The 23,442-nt window shown below is 34.6% G+C and overlaps 1 protein-coding gene across 6 annotated transcripts in view; it reads left to right on the forward strand.

Annotated features, from left to right (window-relative positions):
• Positions 1-19,562, forward strand: part of lingo1a (leucine rich repeat and Ig domain containing 1a) — a 516,838-nt gene extending 497,276 nt beyond the window's left edge. For all 6 annotated transcript variants that reach the window (XM_088641269.1, XM_088641268.1, XM_088641272.1 and 3 more), the window contains one exon: positions 12,480-19,562. In XM_088641269.1, coding sequence (XP_088497395.1) covers positions 12,492-14,339 — 1,848 coding nt within the window. In that variant the 5' untranslated portion in view covers positions 12,480-12,491 and the 3' untranslated portion in view covers positions 14,340-19,562. The remainder of the gene's footprint in view (positions 1-12,479) is intronic.
• The last annotated feature ends 3,880 nt before the right edge of the window (positions 19,563-23,442 follow it).

Raw genomic sequence — 23,442 nt, forward strand, 5'->3', positions numbered from 1 at the left:
TTAGTATTAAAACAATATGAAATTACATTCAGTTTCTTTATTACGGGATAGTTAGAGCTTAAGAGACTTACTTTTTTCCAAAATAATATTAAATATTGTACATATTTCAGATGTTTACCATCCTAGTATTTACAAAAAAAATCTATTTGTTTTGGCTTTGAAAAGGTTATATACAGTACAGTCGAAGGTGTTGTTTCGTTACATAGACAATATGTTTCATTTGTCTAGTCGGAATTTATAACCTTGTAACTGTGATTCTGCTAGTTGAGCCTTTATCTTAATGTCATTCAAAAAAGGGACTTGCAAGTGTGAAAAGTATTCTTATTTAAAAAAGGATAGGGTCAGCTGTGCGTAATAGCTTGATATGAATCATATTTACTTCAAAGAAAAACTGAAATCAATGTATGTTTATTTTATGAGAATATCACTCTGAGAAGCCTTTGAAATATGATACGGAAATGCCTGTCATTGAAATCTGGTTCGTAAGATTGTTTTTTTTCTCAGGAGGAAGATGCTAATTTAAAAGAGAAATTCTGGCAGAGAAAAAATAAGGTTTGCTAGAATTTAAGAATTGGTATTGAATGAAAGGCTGAGATGCTAAAGTCACTTATTATAGCACAGTATCCTGCAGTTAAAATCAAGAGAGGATTGCCTTCTGTTTTTTAGAGATAATTTAACTGAAAATGAAATTGTCTTTTGGGGATAATGGGTACCACAACCTCTATCGCCTTATTGTTAGTCTTTTGTGCCTAAGGACCTATTTATAATGATTCTATATCTGAATAACAATGTATTAAAATAGGCTTTTTTACCTAAAAGGTTAAATGTTAACTGTTAAGTAAAGTTTGAAAAGATTATTAATAGTGTTCATTTTTATAATTTGTTCTTGATATATTACGCAGTATGTTAAGGATATAACCCCCCTGGTGCTTTAGTTCAGTGCAGATTACAACACAATTGGCACTTTTCACCATTGAGCACTAAGTTTAGAATCTCACATTAATAAAAACAAATAAAAAAAAACATGTAAACATCACGACCTGTGGATTAAGTCTGTTTGAAATATTAAGTGAGGTGACCTTTAAATCAATTATTCCCAGTTATTGCATCGGCATGCAGTTTTCATTTTTGCAGTTTTAGCAACAGTACTTCATGCTGAAGAGGGATGAAGGTCACTAGCCTCTGGAGAGTTAGGGGGATAGAGACAAAAATGATTTCAATAGGTAGATCACAGCATAGGAAATGCAGCCTGAATATTTCAAACTAGACAAGAGGGAAAAAGAACCATCCTCTTTAACTAGCAGGTGTTTAAGGACAATTATGTTATCATACACTAGCTAGCCTTTAGCAAGTCTTGCATTTTAACCATTGTGGTTCTTATATTTTCAGTATTTCCGGTTACATGGTGATTCTTTTTTTAATCCTCTTAATTTGGGTATCAGATTGTTCTTCCTGAATTCCTACACTTCTGAATGAATTATATCTGCAGTCATTTATTAAGAAATATCCCTTTATTTATTATTCTGTTCTTAATACATGTGCAGAGCTGCTCATATACAGTATATACACTGTATGTATGTTTGTCTGTCTCCCTTGTGAATCATCAGGTAATCTTTGTTTTAAATCTAAAGTGTAAATACATAATGAAAGTAAGTCAATTTCTTTTTCTGTGACTCATTTGGATCATTTCAAATAATTCTAAAACATGTGTAATGAGTTTTTAATGACATTTGAAATTCACATCAGGCTTTCTGTAAGACTTGCCATTCAAATTATGTTTCAAATGCTGTTCTTTCTGAATTTAATTATACATGTATGTATAAACACAAGCAGATTTATTTTCTAATCTTTGTATAAGTGAGCTCATCACAATAGAAGTGATAGACTTGGCTTATTCACAGTGATTTACTTGAAATGATTTTCATATTTTTTGCCTTTCTGTATAAAGAATGGATACTACAAACACATGCCCTCGAAGGTATAGTTATATACAGTACAGCACTGTTAGACAGTAAGATTACAAAATACCTATAATCTTAAACTTAGCTATGTAAAATCCCTTTTAAATCTAATTTGAAATCTATTTCAGGGATTCTCTTCAGATTATTGCCCATAATTGCAGCACAGAAGCTTGGGTATGGTGGTCTAGCACTGAAGCAGAGGAGTATTCTAACAGCTGCTTCATATCTGAATTCTGTACCTTGTACCAGCCATCCTCCTCTCTAGGATTAGAGCTTTGGAACCCATCTGTCCTGTGTCAAGTCAGATTTAAGCCTTGCCATATCATGCATGGCCTAAGCCAGCCCACACCGCTGATCCAGATTTCAATCACAATGACACGAGGGTCACCTTTCTTGGTAATTCAGCCGGCAAATGAAAAACTGTAAAATGGATATCGTAATATTCCTGCACCAGACAGGCAGCAAGGCCTGCTAACCAACAAGAATACTGTAATAGAATAAAGCAAACAAAGGAAGGGTAGTACTCTAGAAATGTAATTTTTCCTTGTTGTAACTATTCAGTGGAAGATTAAAGAATTTGCTCGAGGATGAGCACCCTAATAATACATACAGTATATAGACACACCTTGTTATAAACATAACATGTTGCTTTATTCTTTAACCTTTCAGCTGTTTTATTTATGCAGACATATAAAAGGAAATCTATTAAACTTGGAAAGCTTAAAACAGTTTAGAAAACATTTTAAACACTGGTTTATAGAAGAGGTTAGTAGATTTAAAATAATATGATGAATACATATTTAGTAAACTATTTCACTAAATTATGATAAACACAGTTTTATCAGCAGAGTTTTACATGCATGCAGATTGAAAACCATGGAAAACACAGAGTTTTAGCTTTGGTTTGAGTTCAGCTTTTTCACACTTTAAATTCTGCTGATATCACTGAACACTAGAAATAGAATTTACTAAATAATACACGTCTTATGAGCACAGAGTAGCAAAATGTTTAGCACATAAATTGACTTTTGGACAGAAAGACCCTGAGTAAATAAGAGACCACTTTTAAACCATCTTAATGATTCTAAATCTCAATCAAGTATTTTCTGACTTTATACATGTAGTTAATGTTATTTGTGGTGTACTAAAATATATTCCCATATTATTTAAGGAGGTGAACATGTCACAAGTCATTTGCTTACCTAAAATAACACAGGTTCTGCAACTAGAGTGTTCTACTGCACAACACTTTTTCTTACGTCAAACATTCTTTGGTTCATTTGCACAGCATTAATAACTAATATTTGCTCCTTCTCTTGTATTTGCATACATAAATCAAGGTCATTTTATTTTAGAAGCTTGCTTCAGTTAATGTATTTCTCTAAGCACATACTTGTACAGATGCAGCCATTCAAAATGCGCGGTAAAACCCCGTACTGTGCTAAATTGTCTTTAGATTAGCGCGTTATACTGCACTACATGATTGGCTGGCCAAAATGACTGACAGGCGGCACTGGTGGTGCATTGGTTGTTAGTGAAATGATTGCTTAATTTAATCTCTTTACTTTGCATGTTTAAATCCCCTTATTATTGAATATTAATATGGAATTTTACAACTAAAGGGACATTTTGGTAGCTGAGCACAAAATTAACAGGAGCATAACGTCTCTAAACATCGTAAATGATATTCATTTAGGAATATAAACATATTATGTAAGCTGTATATGGCTGGTAATGGTAGTTTAAATAAAAAAACACACCAGTATTTCATGGGGAAGAAAAATCACCCATTTTTCACGAATAAAAAATGTTTTTAACTATCTAAACTAGTTTTTACAGCTTTTAAAGCCATGCGATGTTAGGCAGGGACATGTCATTGTATCTTATTTTTTATTTAGTTTTTAAAAATAAAAAAAAAAACATTTGTCCATCATGTTGATAGGCTGCTCTCCGATTACTGGGAATTGTAAAAAAATAACCATTCCCCCCTCCCTTGTTTAAGATTTCCGTGAAGAAATCTTTAAACACAAAACCATCACGTGTAATAATTCATCCATATATACACAAACTGGAGCCAATTTTGCCAGAAACAACCTCCCAGAGCAAATCAGGAGCCCAAGCTGAGATCTCCTTTAGCTCAGCCAGCTGGTTCCTTGTTGAATGACGCTGACTGACTGGGTTCAATCCCAAACGATGTACTATATAGTACAGTTTAATTTTTTTTTAATTCCAAGTTAAATTGTTGGCTCATTACTGGCTGCTGACATTTGGATTACGACGAAATATAGATTTTCTCAATTTGGATGTAAACCTGAAAGAGACATGTCATGTTCACAATAAACTATAATAGTGGACTATTTTTTTGCATTCGGCTATGTGAGAAACAAACCGAAAGTAATGCTCCGATCACGCTTTGAACTGCCTGGGTGCAGGTCGCTACATTACGGTGCTCATTTTTAAAAAGAAACAAATGTTGTTCTTACTACGTATTCTTACAAAAGGATAAAACATTATAACTTTTTATGAAATACAGAATATAAGCTTAATAATGTTAGAACAAGCATGTTAAAACCAGATCCCACTGTAAGTTACCAAGTTAAAGACTGATGCATAAAATATTTATGCATAATACAATTATTTATGATGAAGTTGGAAGGTTGTGTACTTTTGTCCAACTGAACAATCTTGCTTTTATAAAATATACCGACTTTTTAAAGTTTAATGTTTAACATGCTGTAATACACAGTTTAAAATTATTAAAAGTCTAAACAGTATACAATTTAAATTCTTAATTGGCAAAAAAGTGTCCCTCAGCAGTGACCAGGATTCGAAGCCAGGCGTTTTCTGGCAACAGTTCAAATGCTGTACATAAAACATTTATTAGCTCCACCTGGTGGTTTTCCAAGGTACTATTATCCTATTTAAAAAAATATGTGATATGTTGTGGTATGAGGCGCTATGTTGCACAATGTCCAGCGTGTTTTAAAGCGCTCGTTTACAGTGCTCATTTTGAATGGCTGGATCTGTAAATTAAAAAAAGTTTCATTATTGTTAAGAATGGATACCTACCGGACAAAGAAAAAATATTTATTTGACCTTTTTATCATGACAATCATTTAATATGGAACTCTGGAAATGAAAATCAGGGTTTTTCCCAAGTTGTTAAAAAATGATTATGTTTTATATGCTAAGTAAGATGGGTTGCTTGAGTTTTTACATGCATATGTTTTAATATATTGTCAGTATAAGGTGATGTCTCTTTATCTCCAGAGTAACATATCCCTTAATTTCTGATTTCACTTGTCTGTGTCTTTATATATCATGGTGTGCCAATTAATGATGTCTTCTATATAAGTGATAAGTTTAAAAGTAAAGTACGATGATGCTACAGAGTATTAGGAAAATAATTGATTATACAAACAGATAATTTAAATCTGTAATACATAACAAGATCCATCATGCTCTTTAAAACAAATACAAACTCATTGAACATGCACATAACAGTAATCAAATTCCAATTTATATCGAATACTAGAATACACTAGCACTTACTGTAAAGGCATTTTATAATGATAAACATTATAAACAATAATCTATTACATTCTTGAAGAGTTGTCTTCACGAAGTCTTTAAGTTCCCTTTTATTTAAAGTTTTAAATATGTTTTAGGCCTTTTGAAAGCATTTTGATTTGAAACTAAAAAAGGGATCTTGTCAGTTGATTTGCTAGTGCCTACAATGACCAAAATTTTGCGTAGTAGTTCAGTAAATTTTATTCTATTGTGCTGTTACTGTAATTGTCACATCCAAATTCATATACTCTTGGGCAGCTTTCTTCTTTCTCCTTCATGTGTTCTAAGGGATTAAAACTAGGGAGTTTAAACTAGGAGAATCAGTTTTCATATTTTAAAATCAATCTGTAGGTGTATATTTTGACTTTTTTGCTTGGGGGTCATGAAGTTTTTAAATAGATTGATGATCATCTTTGATATTCATCCTCTACTGTTTTTGTAACCCAAACAATGGTTATTATGACAATTCATAGATATCCTAAACCCAGTGTTGCCTTATTAGGTACATTTGCTAATTTGATGTCTGTAGTAAGTTTTAAATGTAACAAGATTTTAATATCCTCCTAACAAACCCACCAACAATGGAATTTCTTACTTTAGATTGTTTTCTATGTTTGATCTCTTTACAAATCATTACACGTTCTCTAACTAATCTTGATTTTGTTTTATTTTTGTTCTGATCACATGGCTGTTCATTTTGATGTGGATTTTCCTTTCTAAGTTTGTGCCCGTATAGACCCTATATTGACTGTTGATCAGTCAGCCATGGTAGATTTTCTGATTCTGTTCTTTCTTCACTCTCTTGATTTTCTGTCTTAATACTTAAGAGGATAAGGTGAAGCTGTTCGATAGCTGCTGGGTACTATATAATTCTAGATACCCATTTTACACCATTAATCGGTTGTTAAAGACTGTCGCATTACTCACTCCATATAATTTATTCAATATCTTTCTAGAATTTTTTCACAACTAAGGTTGATAATATTCAGCATCACATTTGCACCTCTTCTAATGCTCCAGCTGCCTGGTTGTAAGCCTTTGCTGTTTCTCTTCTTTCTTAATTTATACAGCATTACATTTTAGAAATCCCTGTTTGTTGACCCCATTTCTTTTGCTTTATTTCATTCCTGTTTTTCTTCCTTTGCTACTTGGTATTTCATATAATGTATGACCCAGTACTCAGGCAAGGTAAGGACAGCTCTTCAAACTGTCACAGTTATGCCAGTGCCTTGAAAACAAAAAAGTGCTGTTGAACCACCTAACTGTATCTAACTGTAAGTAAAATTACAGCTTGAACCTTTTAACTGTGGTGTAGCGCTGGCAATGCTTTTCGTAACATTGCTAGAAATCTAGGAAGCTGATTTGGGTACACATATTATAATTCTGTTACATATTTGTGTTGCACTTGTAAATCATAACCTTCCATTTGCTTACAGAGTTTGTTTGGCATCACTGGAACTGCCCTTAAATTCTTTAAATCTTACCTTGCTGAGGTCCTGAACATTTTATTTTTTGGTGGGTTTTGTTCTGAGATTTCATTGATTAAACTTGGCAACTTCCACCAGGTTCTTTCCTGTTTAGAATTTGTATATTTCTTCTTGGTCCCATACTAAAATGGTCAGAATTATCATTTCTAATCACATTTTGAGATTGTATTATTTTGTGTTTGCTTTCTTTTCTTACATCTTTGTCATGTTTTTTAATTCTGATAAATGTTTGTTTTTACATATATTTTCTTGTATTCTAAGAGAAAGTTTGAAGAGAAGACTGTGATATGCTGAAGACTTGAGAGGTTTTATTTAAGTAGGCTGCAGCAATCATAGATTGCCTCTTGGGGTCCTTGGGGAATATCCTGAAATGTGAGAATTGATGTAAAGGAATTCCAAGGCCAGCAGTGCTCAGATGCAGTACACACTTAATTATAATACTGATGAAATAGAATTATTTTAGAACAGTACGGTTATTTAATTACCACACCATATTTAAAGGTTTTAAACTGGTATAGTGGAAAAATGCAGTGGTAAAAACAACAGAAGAAGATTCTGTCCATTTGGTGCAGTAGTTGGTAGTTGATTTATCCAAGGATTTCTTCCAGTTGTTTCTTGAAAGAAACCAGGGTATCAACTTCAACAACATGGCTTTGTAGTTGGTAGTGTATTTATGGGAAAACTTCATAAATAAACACAGTTGAGAGGGTTTGTCAATCATGTAGGCGATATAAAGGATTCACTGCTTGTGTATTTATTTTCCTAAATTCTCTACACTTATGGAACAGACAGAACTGAGGTATAGCACTATGTGGAAAATTTGATCTTCCTTGCTTTAAAATTATATTTAACATTGTTTTTAAAAATATATATATCATCTTAAAGTTATATACAGTACATACAGTAGTAAAGGATAAAACACACTGGAGTTTCAGGAGTTGAAATCCCTTTTACTCTTTGCTGTTGCTTTTGGAGAATATTTTGATTTACTCCTGGAGAGTTTGGATTTTGCAAAAGGAGGGTTTTCCTATGCAGATATAAAAGACAGAAGCAAATTTAAGCCTGCAAATTCCTCAAGGTGTTGCCCTAATTTAAATTTAAAAGAATACATGTAATCAGTGATCTCTTCCTATTTGTCCCAATAGACCACATTTAAAAATGCAATTTTAAGAATACAAAATTTAGAACAAAAAAAAAACAGGTTCTTTTTGCAATACCATGTAAAACAAAACTACATTCAAAGCATTGTTAAATGTAACTGAAATACAGTCAATTAGAGTTAAATCAATTACAAGTACATACTTATTAATGTCTTAAGCTCTTTCAACAGGTACTTCAAAAAGAAAAACATCTGCAACTATTTTCTACAAGATTTCTGGTAGTTTTAATCAAAACCTTTTCTTTTATTAAATTACTGTTACACTGCTGAGTTGTATTAATGAACTAATCACCAAACCCCCAATCAAATTAACGTTAATTGTTCATTGGACTGCTTACAGCTTAACCAATCAAAGCATAGCAAATCAACAATTGAAAATATACCTGAAGCTGCTGTTTTTTTTCAAAAATGATAACTGACTTTAAAATGTTTAAGACTGAATTCAATTTAACCAGCCAGTTTTATAAGGATATCTTTCAAGAAAAAAAAAATGACTGCCCCTTTAGACACTGATCTCTAAAAAACAACAATAAAAACTGAGAAACAGAAGAATCCTAAGATTGCACCACCAGACAGTCTAAAACAAAAGTACAGGGATTAAAGTTCTGCTTTTTTATTTTGAGAGTTTTTATCATACAGATAACAAAAATGATTACAGCTGTCAACTGCTCTAATTGCAACCTGTAAAGTTCATTTGAAGTGCATGTGAGCTATAATATCTGTATTGAATTTTAAGACACCCCTTTATCACAGTTTACTAATCGTATTGCACCTATAGCAATAAGTAAAATGATTGAATATGTTTTACCATCATTGGATTGAACATTTAGTAATTAATGGTGTTAAAAGAAACCTCATCCTTATACTTCAGTTGTGCTAAGGACCACTCAAGGCAAAAATAAATTGAAAAATAAGTAATAATAACAAATAAATATTATTACCTGTTTTGTAAAGAATATATTATTCAACCAACAATAATATTTTATTTTCCATACTTAACCATGCCATGTAAATGTAGCATCTTTGTGTAGTATAGTAATAAAACCATTTCTCTGCTTAGACCATATTGTATTACAAAGATAGCAAGTGATAAATAATATCTTTGGAGATAAATGTCACAAATGAAATTATTTTTCTGTGACTGCTATCTTGCTAGATAACCATCCCCCAAGGTGAGGCTGCTAAAATAGTGGGAATATATGAGGTTTTATGACAAACCATGTAGTTGATTACATTTTGAACTATCGCTGAATCTAACAGCACTTGGCCCTTTATAAAACACCATAATTTAACTTTACAATAGATGAACATCCCTGGGTAAGGAATAGTCTGCATCGAAAAATAAGCATATATGGATTAAAATGTTAATTTTGTGCACATTGTTAACATGTTTAAGAGACAAGGTACGGCTAATGGCTACAATCCTCAATAGGAGGTATTGACCCTTACTTCTGTGAGTGTCCACAAAGTGCACATAATTAAATATACCTAGAATCATTCAAATACAACAGATGCTCTTAATTGTAATAATCATTTGTTTTTAATGTTTCTCGGTATAAAATACTTATGTATATCATAGTTAATATGTACATATAAAAGAAAACATAAAACGTTTCCTTTGTACGAGTAAAACCAACTCAGTGCATTATTAGCTTTAGATGGTTATTTTCTTGCATCAGAATTATAGTTATCAGTGTAGAAATTTTAGTATAGTTTATTTTTGAAAACACATTAAACAAAAACACTTATATTAATTCAAAAATAAAGCAAGAGCATTTGTTAAGTGGTATAAATGATCATATCATCAGTTGGTGTACAATAGTCTTAGTCTCCATTTAGTACAGTAGAGCACTTAAGCTCCCAGAGAACACAATGGTACTATTTTAATTCTGGAATATTTTTTCCATTAACTGTTTCATTCTCATTAGGCAGGAAATGGGAAAATTCAGAATTCTTTCTTTTGATTCAGAAATTGTAAATATGATGCTGATGTTTTATTTCTTATTTGTCTGCCAAAGTATTTGCTCAATAGTGTTTTCTGCATTCACTATAAATGCAAAAGCAAAGGTTGAGTATAGACAAGACTTTGTGCTGTCAAAATAGATTTTTGTTCAACACTATGTTTTGTCCCCAGGTTGCTTTAGGCTATAGTGTTTTGATAATTAACGCCTGTTTGGTTTCTTCACATCATCAGTTTTATTTACCATCAGTACTGTGTTCTCAGTGCTTAATGAAATTTTTGGAAGCACTTTTTGAAACGGCAGAGATTTATTTTTGTCACTGACAAGACATTTTAGTGCTACGTATGATGATGCACTTTTTCCTTTTTCCTCTGTCCTTGTGATAAGCAAATTCAGAATGTTTTTATGCTTGATTACCAATTATCCTTTTCCATTGAACTGTTGAATTATAAAGAAGAATTTCTCTTTTTTTTTAATTCACACAGTTAAAGGAGGTGGAACTAAAATTCTTAAAGCATGCCCATAACAAAAACAGACTGTGCGATTTAATTGCTAGATTCTGATTAACAAACTTTGTTTTATTATTTTTCATTAATCTGATGGAGATCAAATAAATAAAATAATGATTGTGTATTCCAAGCATTTTACCAATCAGTTCTCCCCAGGACATAAGTATTCCTCAAAAGTAAAAAAAAAAAACTTGATGTTTTTTGTATGACAAGGTGTTTGTGTTCTGTTCATTTAGCATTGATAATTATTGGGCAATTTTAATAACTACATAGTTTTGGTGATCCAGCAAGCTCTAGTCATTTACTTGCAAGTGGGTTTCATTATCTGAAATACAAATAACATACTGTAATGCACTTTCCTTTTATTTTGTACAAGTAAACAAATATTGTGACAAGAGATTAAATAAATGCTTAAAAAATAAAAATGCATAAAAACTAATATTTTTATACAAATTCCTATTTTTAATTTAAATCAAGCTATTTTTTAACAAACTTTCCAGAGTGAAAAGACATCCAAAAGCCACTCATTGAAATAAAAAAGCGAATACATTCATTATGTATTTTTTGCTATTTAAGTGTCATGCCATGTGAAGGTATGGATTAATTTAGTCATAACATTCATAGTTTTAGGAAATTGTGTCATTCATAGTTCATAACACAACAGAGCAATGCAATTAAGATAATTGTTGTTTTGGAGATAACAGGCCCACTGGTATATTATCTTATAGTCAAGTATTTAAATAATTTACATAGGTTCACAGTTTCTTTTATCAGCATATGGCAATTTTATTTGCCACCCAGTGTGCATTGTTTCTTTATATAAACTTATTTAGTCAGTTGGAGGAGAGGGGGGAACATTGTCCATAGAAATACTCTGGTGGTTAGAATTGGTCCTGGTCTGCATGCTTAAAGCTTATAAAACAAAAACCAATAAAATGAAACCTAGCAGATATAACACTGCTACTGTCTTCGCTAAGCTATACCCACTGTGTGAACAGGGAGTGCTCTGCAACCTGCTTAATAGAGGAAAAGAGAGGAGATTTACAAAATTTCAGACGGGTCCATTACAGAAGCAAATGTTTTGTTGTTTTAATCTGTTGTTAAAACATGTTTTTTTCATTCCGACCAGCTCAGGAACCCCTGTTGTTAATATATATATATAGTGAATAACTGTATGTATGTATGGTAATGGCCTTTACATATGTTTTTTGCCATTGTAGAAACTGTGGATTCTTCATATGCTTTATGCACTGCTGACTGAAATACTAATTATTTTAATCACCTCATCTTTTTGACAAAAGATATGAAGAATGCTTCTGTCCACAGTAGTCATTGAAAAAAATACTATAAACCACTGTCAGTTGCTGAACTGAAAAAAAAAGTGCCCTGGAAAGCTAAACTGGATGGCAGCTTATTATGTATGCTTGATTCCAAATTGAAATCTGTGAGAAATGTTGAGCTATGCTACAATGTTGATGTAGCATAACAGTGTATCAGTGTTCGCTTTCTGCACTGACATTTTTAAAACAGTGTTTTCTTTACCCACTAACAATGCAGAAACATGAATTATAGATGACATTGAAGGTAACACTGAATTACATTCAGGAAGTGAGTAAATATCATTTTATAATGTTTGTATTCTGAAATGCTGTATCTCCTTTACTATGCTGACTTTCTGGTGTTGTTTAATAGGTTACCTCATCCAAAGTTTTAAGTTAGAAATTTGTTTATGGTAAAAAAGTTATATTTTACTATTTACTAGTAATTACAGTGCCACTTGAGATTTTTTTCCCTTTTCTAAACATTCCTTTCTCCTCCTTGTGTCTCTGCAGGTAACAGGTAGGATGGTGGCCGGGGAGGCTAGCGTTCACAGCTCCCTGGTGGCTTGCTGGCAGCCCATCCTGCTATTGATGTTGGGTACTGTCCTGTCAGGTTCAGCCACAGGTTGTCCCGCTCGCTGTGAGTGCAATGCCCAGGAGCGCTCAGTACTCTGCCACCGCAAGAGGCTACCAGCTGTACCAGAGGGCATTCCCACAGAGACACGGCTCCTGGACCTTAGTAAGAACAAGATCAAGACCATCAACCCAGATGAATTTGCCCCCTACCCCCATCTTGAGGAGCTGGAACTGAATGAGAATGTGATCTCCACAATTGAGCCAGGCGCCTTCAACAACCTCTATGGCTTGAGGACACTGGGGCTGCGGAGCAACAAGCTGAAACTCATTCAGATAGGGGTCTTCACAGGACTGAGTAACCTCACCCACCTGGACATAAGTGAGAACAAGATAGTTATCCTTCTGGACTACATGTTTCAGGACCTTTATAACCTCAAAGCTCTGGAAGTGGGAGACAATGATCTGGTTTTCATCTCACACCGTGCATTTCATGGACTCAACAGCTTGGAGCAGCTCACCTTGGAGAAGTGCAATCTGACGTCCATCCCCACTGAGGCTTTCACTCACCTCCACAGTCTAATTGTGCTCCGGCTGCGGCACCTTAACATTAACATTATTAGGGATTATTCTTTCAAACGGCTACACCGGCTAAAGGTTCTGGAGATCTCACACTGGCCCTTTCTGGATACTATGACCTCCAACTGCCTCTATGGACTCAACCTGACCTCTTTGACCATTACTCACTGCAACCTGACCACTATTCCATATGTGGCTATCCGCCACCTTGTCTACCTGCGCTTCCTGAACTTGTCATTTAACCCTATACATACCATAGAAGGAGGCAAGCTTCACGATTTGCTTCGACTCCAGGAATTTCATCTTGTTGGGGGCCGACTGGTAACAATAGAGCCATATTCCTTCAGAGGATTGAACTACCTGAAGATCCTCAATGTCTCAAGCAATTCTTTAACCACCCTAGAGGAATCTGCCTTTCACTCAGTGGGAAACCTGGAAACTCTAAATCTTCACGATAACCCTCTGGCTTGTGACTGTCGTCTGCTTTGGATCTTTCGCCGCCGCTGGAGACTCAATTTCAACCGTCAGCAGCCCACATGCAGTATGCCTGAGTTTGTCCAAGGAAAAGAGTTTAAGGACTTTCCAGATGTTCTTCAGCCTAACTATTTCACCTGCCGTAAATCACGAATTCAGGACCGCAAGCCTCAGCAAAAGTTTGTGGATGAGGGGACTACAATTCACTTTGTGTGCCAGGCAGATGGAGATCCAGCCCCTGTAATAATGTGGTTGTCGCCTCGTAAGCACCTCATTACAACGAAGACCATCGGCAGACTGACGGTGTTTCCAGATGGCACCTTAGAAGTGCGATATGCACAAATCCAGGACAATGGCACATATATGTGCATTGCCAGCAACGCAGGTGGAAATGATACTGTTTTGGCCCATTTGCATGTCCGTAGCTATTCACCAGACTGGCCCCATCAGCCAAATAAGACTCTGGCCTTCATTTCAAACCAGCCTACTGACAACGGTGCCAATGGAACCCGTGCTACTGTTCCCTTCCCCTTTGACATCAAGACATTGATCATTGCTACAACAATGGGATTCATCTCTTTTCTTGGTGTTGTTCTATTTTGTTTGGTGCTTCTCTTCCTCTGGAGCAGAGGTAAAGGTAACACCAAGCACAACATAGAAATTGAATATGTGCCCCGCAAGTCAGACGCTGGCATGAGCAGCAGTGCTGCAGAAGCACCCCGCAAATTCAACATGAAAATGATCTGATAGTTTGATGGCCCAGAGAACCAACATAAAGATAAATCAATTTTAAAAAAAGTTCTCCCTAACAGTCCCAGGATCCTGGGATTTTATTCTAGATTTACAGAATTTTCCTGACTTTAAACACCAGAAGGGGATGTTCTTTGCTTTCATTTTTTGCTGAAATTATGAAAGAAACTAACATAGCTCATGTCCTTCCTGGATGTTTGATCAAGACTGAATTCTGAAGGGCCTTCAGGGACCACTTCTTTGAAACCGAACTTCATTGTACGGGATTCTTGTGGATTTTTATGGGAAAAAAGTTGATTAAAATAAAATAAATTAATCCTTTTAAAATTTCTTATCATCCACCAGAATGCAAAAGGCAGATCAGTTTTCTCCATGCAGTCCTTTGCCTTTCATTTTTGCTTCTTTTTTATGAAAATATTAACAGATTTTATGGAAGGATACAACTAGGCAGAGCACTGAAAAACGGGTTGGTGAACACATTGACCTTCAGCCATACAAAAAGAGAGGATTCCATTTTTTCACAGCTTTTCAGCCATAATAAATTTCACTAGATGTAAAAAAAACGTATTTCCTTTTAGAGCTTTAGGCCTCCTGTATATTTTCCATGGGCAATTTGTGGACAAACTACTCACTTTATGGGAAACAAATCAGATGTGCAAATTACCAGAGGGAAAATTATGTCCTCACTCATGGCAATATTAAAATATTCTTTAAATAATACAATAAAAAAGTTATTTCACTACCGTCCAAAAAAGTCTTTGCTCATACCCTGTACTACACCCTTAACAAACAACAAAATCCTTATAATTTTTTTCTAGTGTGGCCCTTATACAGTTTTAGCATTAAATGTATTTGATCTGCTTTTCAAGCCAAAGTGAAAAATGTAAATAATATGTTTATTGGTACTGAATTTTTTTGCTAAAATTAAGTACATTAGGAAAGGGATCAGAATAACTGTGAGAACACTCAGCTAAAGGGTCAGTCTTGCTCAGGAAATGTTGTGTCATTATACTGTGTATGTTTTATAGTAAGAAGCCAGTGAGGTAGAGCTACAACCTTTGTGATAGAAACAGGTATGGGAATGGTAGGAGTGTCACCCTCTATTGTGGTAATTAGTCTTGCATGTTAAAAAGCAGTCCAAATTAATTCCAAATAATCACTCCTGGGGTTTACACAAACTTCAAAATCACCTCCACAGTAACTTTGTGACATGGTACACATGCATCTTATGCATTCCTATTGTCTGTCATCTAAAATGGAGAGAAAGATTTCTGCACTTCAGATCCCATTTAATCTAATATGAACCCTTATTATTCTTCACAAGAGTTAGGGGAACACACTCATTCAATAATCTTAATTTTTTTTTATTTGGCTATACAGTATACAGCATGTTACACAACAAGATGATTGTGTAAAAAGAAAATGAGTGCTAATTAGGAATGTAAGCAAACTACTAAGTGGTCATGATACTAAAACATGAAGCACGTCTCACATTATAAACAGCTGTTCTTAATATAATATATGGACATTTAAATGCTCCCTCTCATATTTATATTCATTGGGTAATTTGTATTTACTTGTGATGTTTTAGTTCCTAAAATAAAACTAATCAGAAAAGCATTTCCTATACCTTCCAAGTGAAACATTGTCTGTGTACGCCCTTTCATTAACTTTAAAGGAACGCTGTATAAAAATGAATTGTATTGGGGACTATTGTCTACTCTTTTGACAGGACAGCCTCACAAACCTCAACCTATCAAACCTCACATCCCAGCTACAATTTCAAGTAAATGCCAGTAAATGTGATTCAAATACTCCCACCTCTCCAGTCTTGACCAAGTCTTGAAATTTTGAGGAGTTTCATGAGGAAAAAGAGACATAGTAATTCAAAGCATTGTGTTTAAAATGAAAGCAGCCTTTGGACTTGTATTTTAATGACTTTTTTTGTGTAGAAGAAAAGAATTAGGCTTAATGTGCATATTACTATATGGGAGCTACAGAGAATTTTAACTCTATACTGTCCTGTCTTCCAACTGTAAAAATTAAAATCACTAATGTAATATACAGTACGTTCGGCTTATAAAACTGAAGCAGAAATCATACAGCTGAGATCAGTCAGTGACTAAATATAAGATTTAACATAATAAAATAATTATTTAATAACCAAAGGCCTATTTTCCTATTTTACATACAGTATCTACAGAAAGTCAACACAGCCTTTGCAAAGTAACACATATTGTGGCCTAACAGCCTGAAATCAAGACACATTAAATCCAAATTTATTTTAACTTTATTTACACAATGTAACACACAGCCTCCAAGTGAAAAACAAATGTTCAACCTTTCTGAAAAGCACAAATGAAAACATAAAATGGCACCTTTTACTTAAATTACAGACATAATTCTGATTAAATAGGTCTATATCAATGTAGCACACCCAGATTTGAAAAGGTTGACCCATTTGTTCTTACAGAACCGTTCAAGCTCAGTCAAATTGAAAACAATTTTATTTAGTTTGATGTCGGGGCCCTGAGTGGGACACTAAAGGACATTTACCTTTTTGTTCTTTGGCCAGTCCGTTGTTGCCTTGGCTATGGGCTTCCTTCCCAATTTCAGTTTCAGAAGTTTTTCTTTAAGAATCTGTATTTTGCTTAATCCTTTTTCGCTTTGATCCTGACCGGTGCCCCAGTCCCTGTTGCAGAGAATCACACCCATAACAGAATGTTGCCTCCACCGTACTTCAAAGTAAGGATCATGTTTTGTTTTTGGTGTGCTGTATTGTTTGCATTCAGGCAAAAAGGTTCTATCCTGATTTCATCATCATCATTTTTTCCAGATGGCTTCGTAATCAGTGTTGTTTTCCATATCTTAAACGCGACTCAGTATGAGCTGTTTTAAGAAGTGATTTTATTCTTGCCTCCTCCCATACAACCCAGTCATGTGGACTATTTCATATAGTGGTCTTTGACTGACCATTTTCGGACCCTATGCGTGACGGCAGGAAAGAATTACAGACGCTGGAGGCAGATGTCAGGAAAGACACGCAAGGGTTTATTAACACAAACCAGGTGACAAGTGATTTTCCGTGCAGGCGTGACAATGTGACACAAGGGGTTAATCCAAATAGACACACCCAGATGAGCTGTGTCAGCCTGATTTACGCCTTAAATGAGGAAACTGAGATAGATCGGGAGTCGGAGTGCCCCCTGGAGGTGGAATGTCTACTGTGACATGGACAGCTTGGGATATTATTGTGACATGTACACACTGACCAGTCTTTGCAAGTCCTTCAAAATTCTCATTGGTTTCATGGTGGTCTCTCTGATCAGTCTCCTTTTCGCTTGGTTATCCATTTTAGAGGGGTGACCTGATATTGGCATGGTCTTGGGGGTGCCATATGCCTTTCACTGCTTAATGATGGTCTTGACTATTTTCCAAGGGATATTATGGGCTTTTAAATGTTTTTCTATTTATCTCCTGTTCTGTGACTTTCAACAATTTAATCTTGGAAGTCTTTTGGTAGCTTCCTGTTGCACATATTTGACTCTTTACTTTGAGATGCACTGCCTATTGGAGCAGCTGATTTTAATCATCAGAATCACTGAAGTTGAACACAACTGGGAAATAATTAGATTGTTGTTTGATTTGGAAGACAATTGGTTACACCAGAGCTAATTTACAGTTGCACTTACTGAGAGGTGTGTATACTTATCAAACCCATTTTCTAGGCTTTCATTTGTAATCACTTGTAACTGAGCATTTGTTTTATACATAAAGGTTGTGTTTTACAATGTTTAAATAATGGTAAAATAAGTACTGATTTAATATATCTTGATTTAAGACTCTCAGGCCACAAAATGTGTTGCTTTGGAAAGGGTGTGTAGGTTTTTAATAGGCATTTTATGATAATTATAGAAAGTAATATGGTTCTTGACTGAAGATTCATATCTATACATTGTCAATATATTGAAATGTTAGGTACCAACAATAACACAAATCTTCTCATCAATCAAAATAAATAATACTTTCAACTTTGCATTTGCAGGTTAACAACACATGTTGTAGCAGTTCAAGTAGGTAGCAGCATCAGCATGCGTAGGCTGCAAAGGAACAAGTTACAGGTTTATTCCATGCTGAAAAGAGAAGAAAAGAAACACAACTTTTTGGCTGTGGAGCCTTGACTCCTGAACACCCGAAGAAGGCTCCACAGCCGAAATGTTCTGTTTCTTTTCAGCATGGAATAAACCTTTATTTGTTCCTTTGCAACATATGTTGTATACTAGGAAACAAAGTCATTAAATAAAAAATTTAAAAGGCTGCAAATTAGGTAATTTGGCTACTTATTGATTCCCGGTTTTCACCCAGCCATTTCTTGAAGAATCAAAGTCTTACTAGAGAGCATGGTTGAACTGTATGTCTAGAGTTGGATGCTCATCCACTAACTAAAACCTTCAAATTCTGTGCTAATCTGAAGTTCATGTGTTCAGCAACCCACCAAGCCGTTAAAACACTAGCTTTCAGTTTCACATTTTGCAAGCCGGAAATGTTTTTAAAGGAAAAAAAAGTTCAAAAGATTTATTATTTTAAATCCTTATTCTAAAAAAAAAAAATGTCATTTTGTCAAATATATCATCAGTCAATTGTAAGGTTCTTCATTCTGATTTTGAAAGAACTACACAACGTGTTTCATTTGATCTACTTGGTTATATGTACCAAGCCCTAATCCTATAAAGTGCACACTATAGACAGCTGGGCCAACAGCTGGATGAAGGGTGGGGTTATATATAATAAAATATTTAAGTAGTTAAGAAGTTAAGAGGTTGAAAGTATTCATTCAAATGCAATTTACAAACAGCTGACAAAATCTGAAAAAGGCTTGTACTGTGCTGGTCTAAGGTCGAATTTGGTGAATAAGACTCAGTTTGTTAAAGATGTGTATACTTTACTCAGCCTTCCAGCTCCACTTATTAACAGGTACATTGAAATGGTCTTTGTATTTTCTTTTCTTATCTCCAGGACTGCATTGAATATGTAGTCATAAACAAAGAACTTTTTATTAAAAAACAAAACAAAATAATTGACAAAAACGTTCAACTTGTTCTGTGCAATAAAGGTAATATGCAGATTTTTTTTTAATTGACACAATTTTATTGATGTTAAATTGTTTGATGAAATTATGGTATGTTGTATTAAACAATCTATGGAGTTTTTTTACATAAATGGTCCAATCATTAATTCAAGCCTCAGGGGATGGTTATCATTGTAAGAACATAAGCAGCCCAACCACAGTCCTAATACCATTACAAAATACTGTAATGATAATTATAGTTAGTGAATCATACATTGATTTTATTTGTGTTGTAATGCCCCACAGAGTAAAAACATTTAGGTTAACATCTATTGTGTTTCATAACTTACCAAAGACTGGTTCAATATTATAGAGTGCTTGTAAATTTAATTGCCCAATGCAAACAATTATATCAATTATGCCATTATAACCATGGAGAACACACCAATGCCTACAAGTGGATATTGCATTATTGTTATATTATAATACCATTAAGCTGTTGCAGGACAGTCTGCCATTTGCTGTTATTGTTCTCTATGGTCCCATTTGTATATTACATGTCATTGCACAGTTGTACACAGTGTTCATAATATAGATTATTTGACGAAAACGCTATATTATCATCATCACTCTTTATGATATTTAAACACCTTTCGAAGGTCTGTATGGGAATATAATATTCATAGACTGTTTTGGGGGGAATTTTTTTAATGGACAATACAATATCATGATGTGAATCTCAGGAGATTAGCTAGGATATTTCAGTCTTAATTTTCTGTGTGGAAATACATGCAGATTTTAATCTTGTTACAATAAAACACATGAACTCATATCAGCTTTTATGCTTAAATGAAACAATAAAATAGCTTTTAAGAGTGCACTGTGCCCTTGTGGGAAATAGCTGTGAAATGCTGTGCAACATTGGAGACCTTTATCTTACCTGGCATTGGTAGTAATTGAAAATACTTATATTTCATTTCACCCTAATATCTCCACTCCAGCACAAGCATGCATAAGTTCCAACCTATTATTCAAATCACAGTCTGTGTTCAATTTGCTTATCTTTATATTTATTCGAATTTAGCTTTCATGAGTATAAATACAGTCATATCCTATTATGGAACAAAGGAGCAAGCACGTATAGTATCATTACGCTACTTTGTTCTGGCTCATGAGGAATAAATAGGGAAGAGAATTGAATCTTGAAGCATCTATGGTATTAAGCCACTAGCAAACATTAAAAATAACCTCAGTATAACCAGGGTTCAAGAACAGTAAATAAGGCAACACATAATTTGTGATTTATTTGAGTTTGACTCATTAGTTCTACTACTGGAGGTGGCTGGGGATAAATCTTGCTTCTTCCAGAAAGCAGTCGTTTCTTCTATTTGTGTCTTTGGTTTATACTGTGATTTTACAATTATTCAATTCAATTTATTTTCAATTTTCAATTCAAGTGCCTTTCACGACATGGTTGCCCCAAGGCGCTTAACAAAGCAAGTGACCATACATGTTGTGAATACAGAACAGAAAAGACCAGAAGACAATGGAGGAGAGGAACCAAAAAACTCCTTAGTAAGGAGAAAAAAAAACCTATAAGGGTCCAAGATCAACTGGCTGCCCAACCCCTTTGGGCATGCTAACATTAAAGAAAAGGAAAAAATGAATAAAGGTATTAATCCATCCATCATGTCTTCTGTATATCAGTACTCCATGCAGATCTCTGTAGACCAGGAAAATCCTCCTAAACAATAGCTATATCCACGATGTCCCTCTTGGATCCATGGCAGTGATGCAGCATCACTGTCACCAGCCTGGGCACCACCCGGACTTGTCGGAAGGAGAAATTCATTTATTATTATTCATAATAATAATTATTCATCATAATAATAATCCAGCAGCCATATCACGCTGCAACTCACAACTGGCAACCCACTGCAGCTAAGCAGGTGTGAGCCTGGTCAGTACCTGGATAGGAGACCTCCTGGGAAAAACTAAGGTTGCTGCTGGAAGAGGTGTTAGTGGGGCCAGCAGGGGGTGCTCACCCTGTGGTCCATGTGGGTCCTAATGCCCCAGTATAGTGACGGTATAGTATACTGTAAACAGGCGCCATCCTTCGGATGAGACGTAAAACTGAGGTCCTGACTCTTTGTGGTCATTAAAAATCCCAGGGTGTTTCTCGAAAAGAGTAGGAGTGTAACCCCGGCGTCCTGGCCAAATTTCCCATTGACCCTTACCAATCATGGCCTCCTAATAATCCCCATCTATGAATTGGCTTCATTACTCTGCTCTCCTCCCCACTAATAGCTGATGTGTGGTGAGCGTTCTGTTGCACTATGGCTGCCGTCGCATCATCCAGGTGGATGCTGCACATTGGTGGTGGTGGAGGGGAGTCCCCATTACCTGTAAAGCGCTTTGAGTGGAGTGTCCAGAAAAGCGCTATATAAGTGTAAGCAATTATTATTATTATTATTATTATAAATTTTCATAAGAAAACATAAAGGGAAATAAACAACACGTAGTTTATTAGTTGTTAACAAATTAATTTCATTTTCATTTTTGCTAGAAACAAATACATCATTGAGATTAGTTCTGTCACTTGCAGGACTGTCTGAGTGGCACCTCTATGGTTTATAATACTTTAGGTTTAGTTCAGAATGAAATTCATAGCATCATATCTGTAGCATGTTCTTTTTAATATTTATTCCAAGTTAAATTAAAATCACCAATTTGAGCATACAGATTTTACATAGTGAAAAGTAAAACCATATGAAGGGAGATATTCTTTGAAGAACTGAAAGCCAGGCTAGAAAATCCACTCGAAAAAACCGTGCTTAAGGTAAGTGCAGAAATTAAACATATTTTCCCTTATTACTAAACACTTTTTGACTTATATTATTTCTCACAAACCATTAGGTAAGACCAAGATGGCAGAATTATAAATCTGTGCTGACACATTCACTTCTTCAACAGTGGTAATTATTAACCCCTGGACCTCAAACCCACATAAATTCAAATGCAGGTGTGAAGTAGTAACCTACTTCTATTTTTAGTTAATAATATTCTAAATACTTTTTTTCTACAAATAATTAATGCTGAATTTAAATATACTACTCTAACTTACACTATATGCAATATAAGACTATAATCAGTTGACTGTGATTTGCATGAATATAGCAAGGAGTGAGTCTTAATTTTTCCTTGCTTGTGATGATCTATTGCCTCATTCAGACTTTTATGTGACAGGATTCTTAGTTTTAGTTTTGTCATCACGTGAAGATTGTGAAACTGAAACATAGTGAGCCTTGATTTTGAACATTTACTGGTAAATAGCAAAAAACAATACACATGATTTTCATAAACATACTGTAAGTAACTAGATCAGCCATAACTGCAAGAAATTTAAGCTCCTAATGAAAAGGTGAGTTTGGAAGTAAGAACCCTGTGCTGAAAATCCCACAGATGTTGCTGTCTCCTTCCCCTAGGTACACATTGTAAAATGTCAACTATATTTTTCCTTAAAATGATAATTTGGATACAATTACAATTAAAATTATGTTAGAAGAACTATAAGATTAACTTTTTTCCCTTTAATAATGGAATATTTCACATAGCATGAGCCATAACCTGGTATGTTCATACAAAATATTTTTCTCATTGAATTTTATATTAATTTAGATTAATAAACTGATAAGATCATTTTCCCACTGATTACATAACATACATTTAAGGTTTTTCTGAGGCCTTAAAAGTCTACCTGTCCTATCTAAGCAGTCTTCCAATTGATTGTGGTTTTACTGGTGCAGGGATTACTGAGATGTGTCAAATAAGCAAATAAGGTGCTACACAAATTGACTTGTGTGGTCCCTTGTAGTAGTATCTGGTGTAGAAGGTGTATGTGCAAAAGATTTTCACTGTTTGGCCTTGTAGACCAAATTATAGATCAGTATAGTTGGGTTTATATGGGTTTCAGACCAACTCTTACTTATGTAAACTGTGTCAATGACCAGGAATCTGGTCAGGAATTTAAGT

Source organism: Lepisosteus platostomus, chromosome 7, assembly GCF_059453375.1.
Source record: "Lepisosteus platostomus isolate fLepPlt1 chromosome 7, fLepPlt1.hap1, whole genome shotgun sequence".
NCBI lineage: Eukaryota > Metazoa > Chordata > Actinopteri > Semionotiformes > Lepisosteidae > Lepisosteus > Lepisosteus platostomus.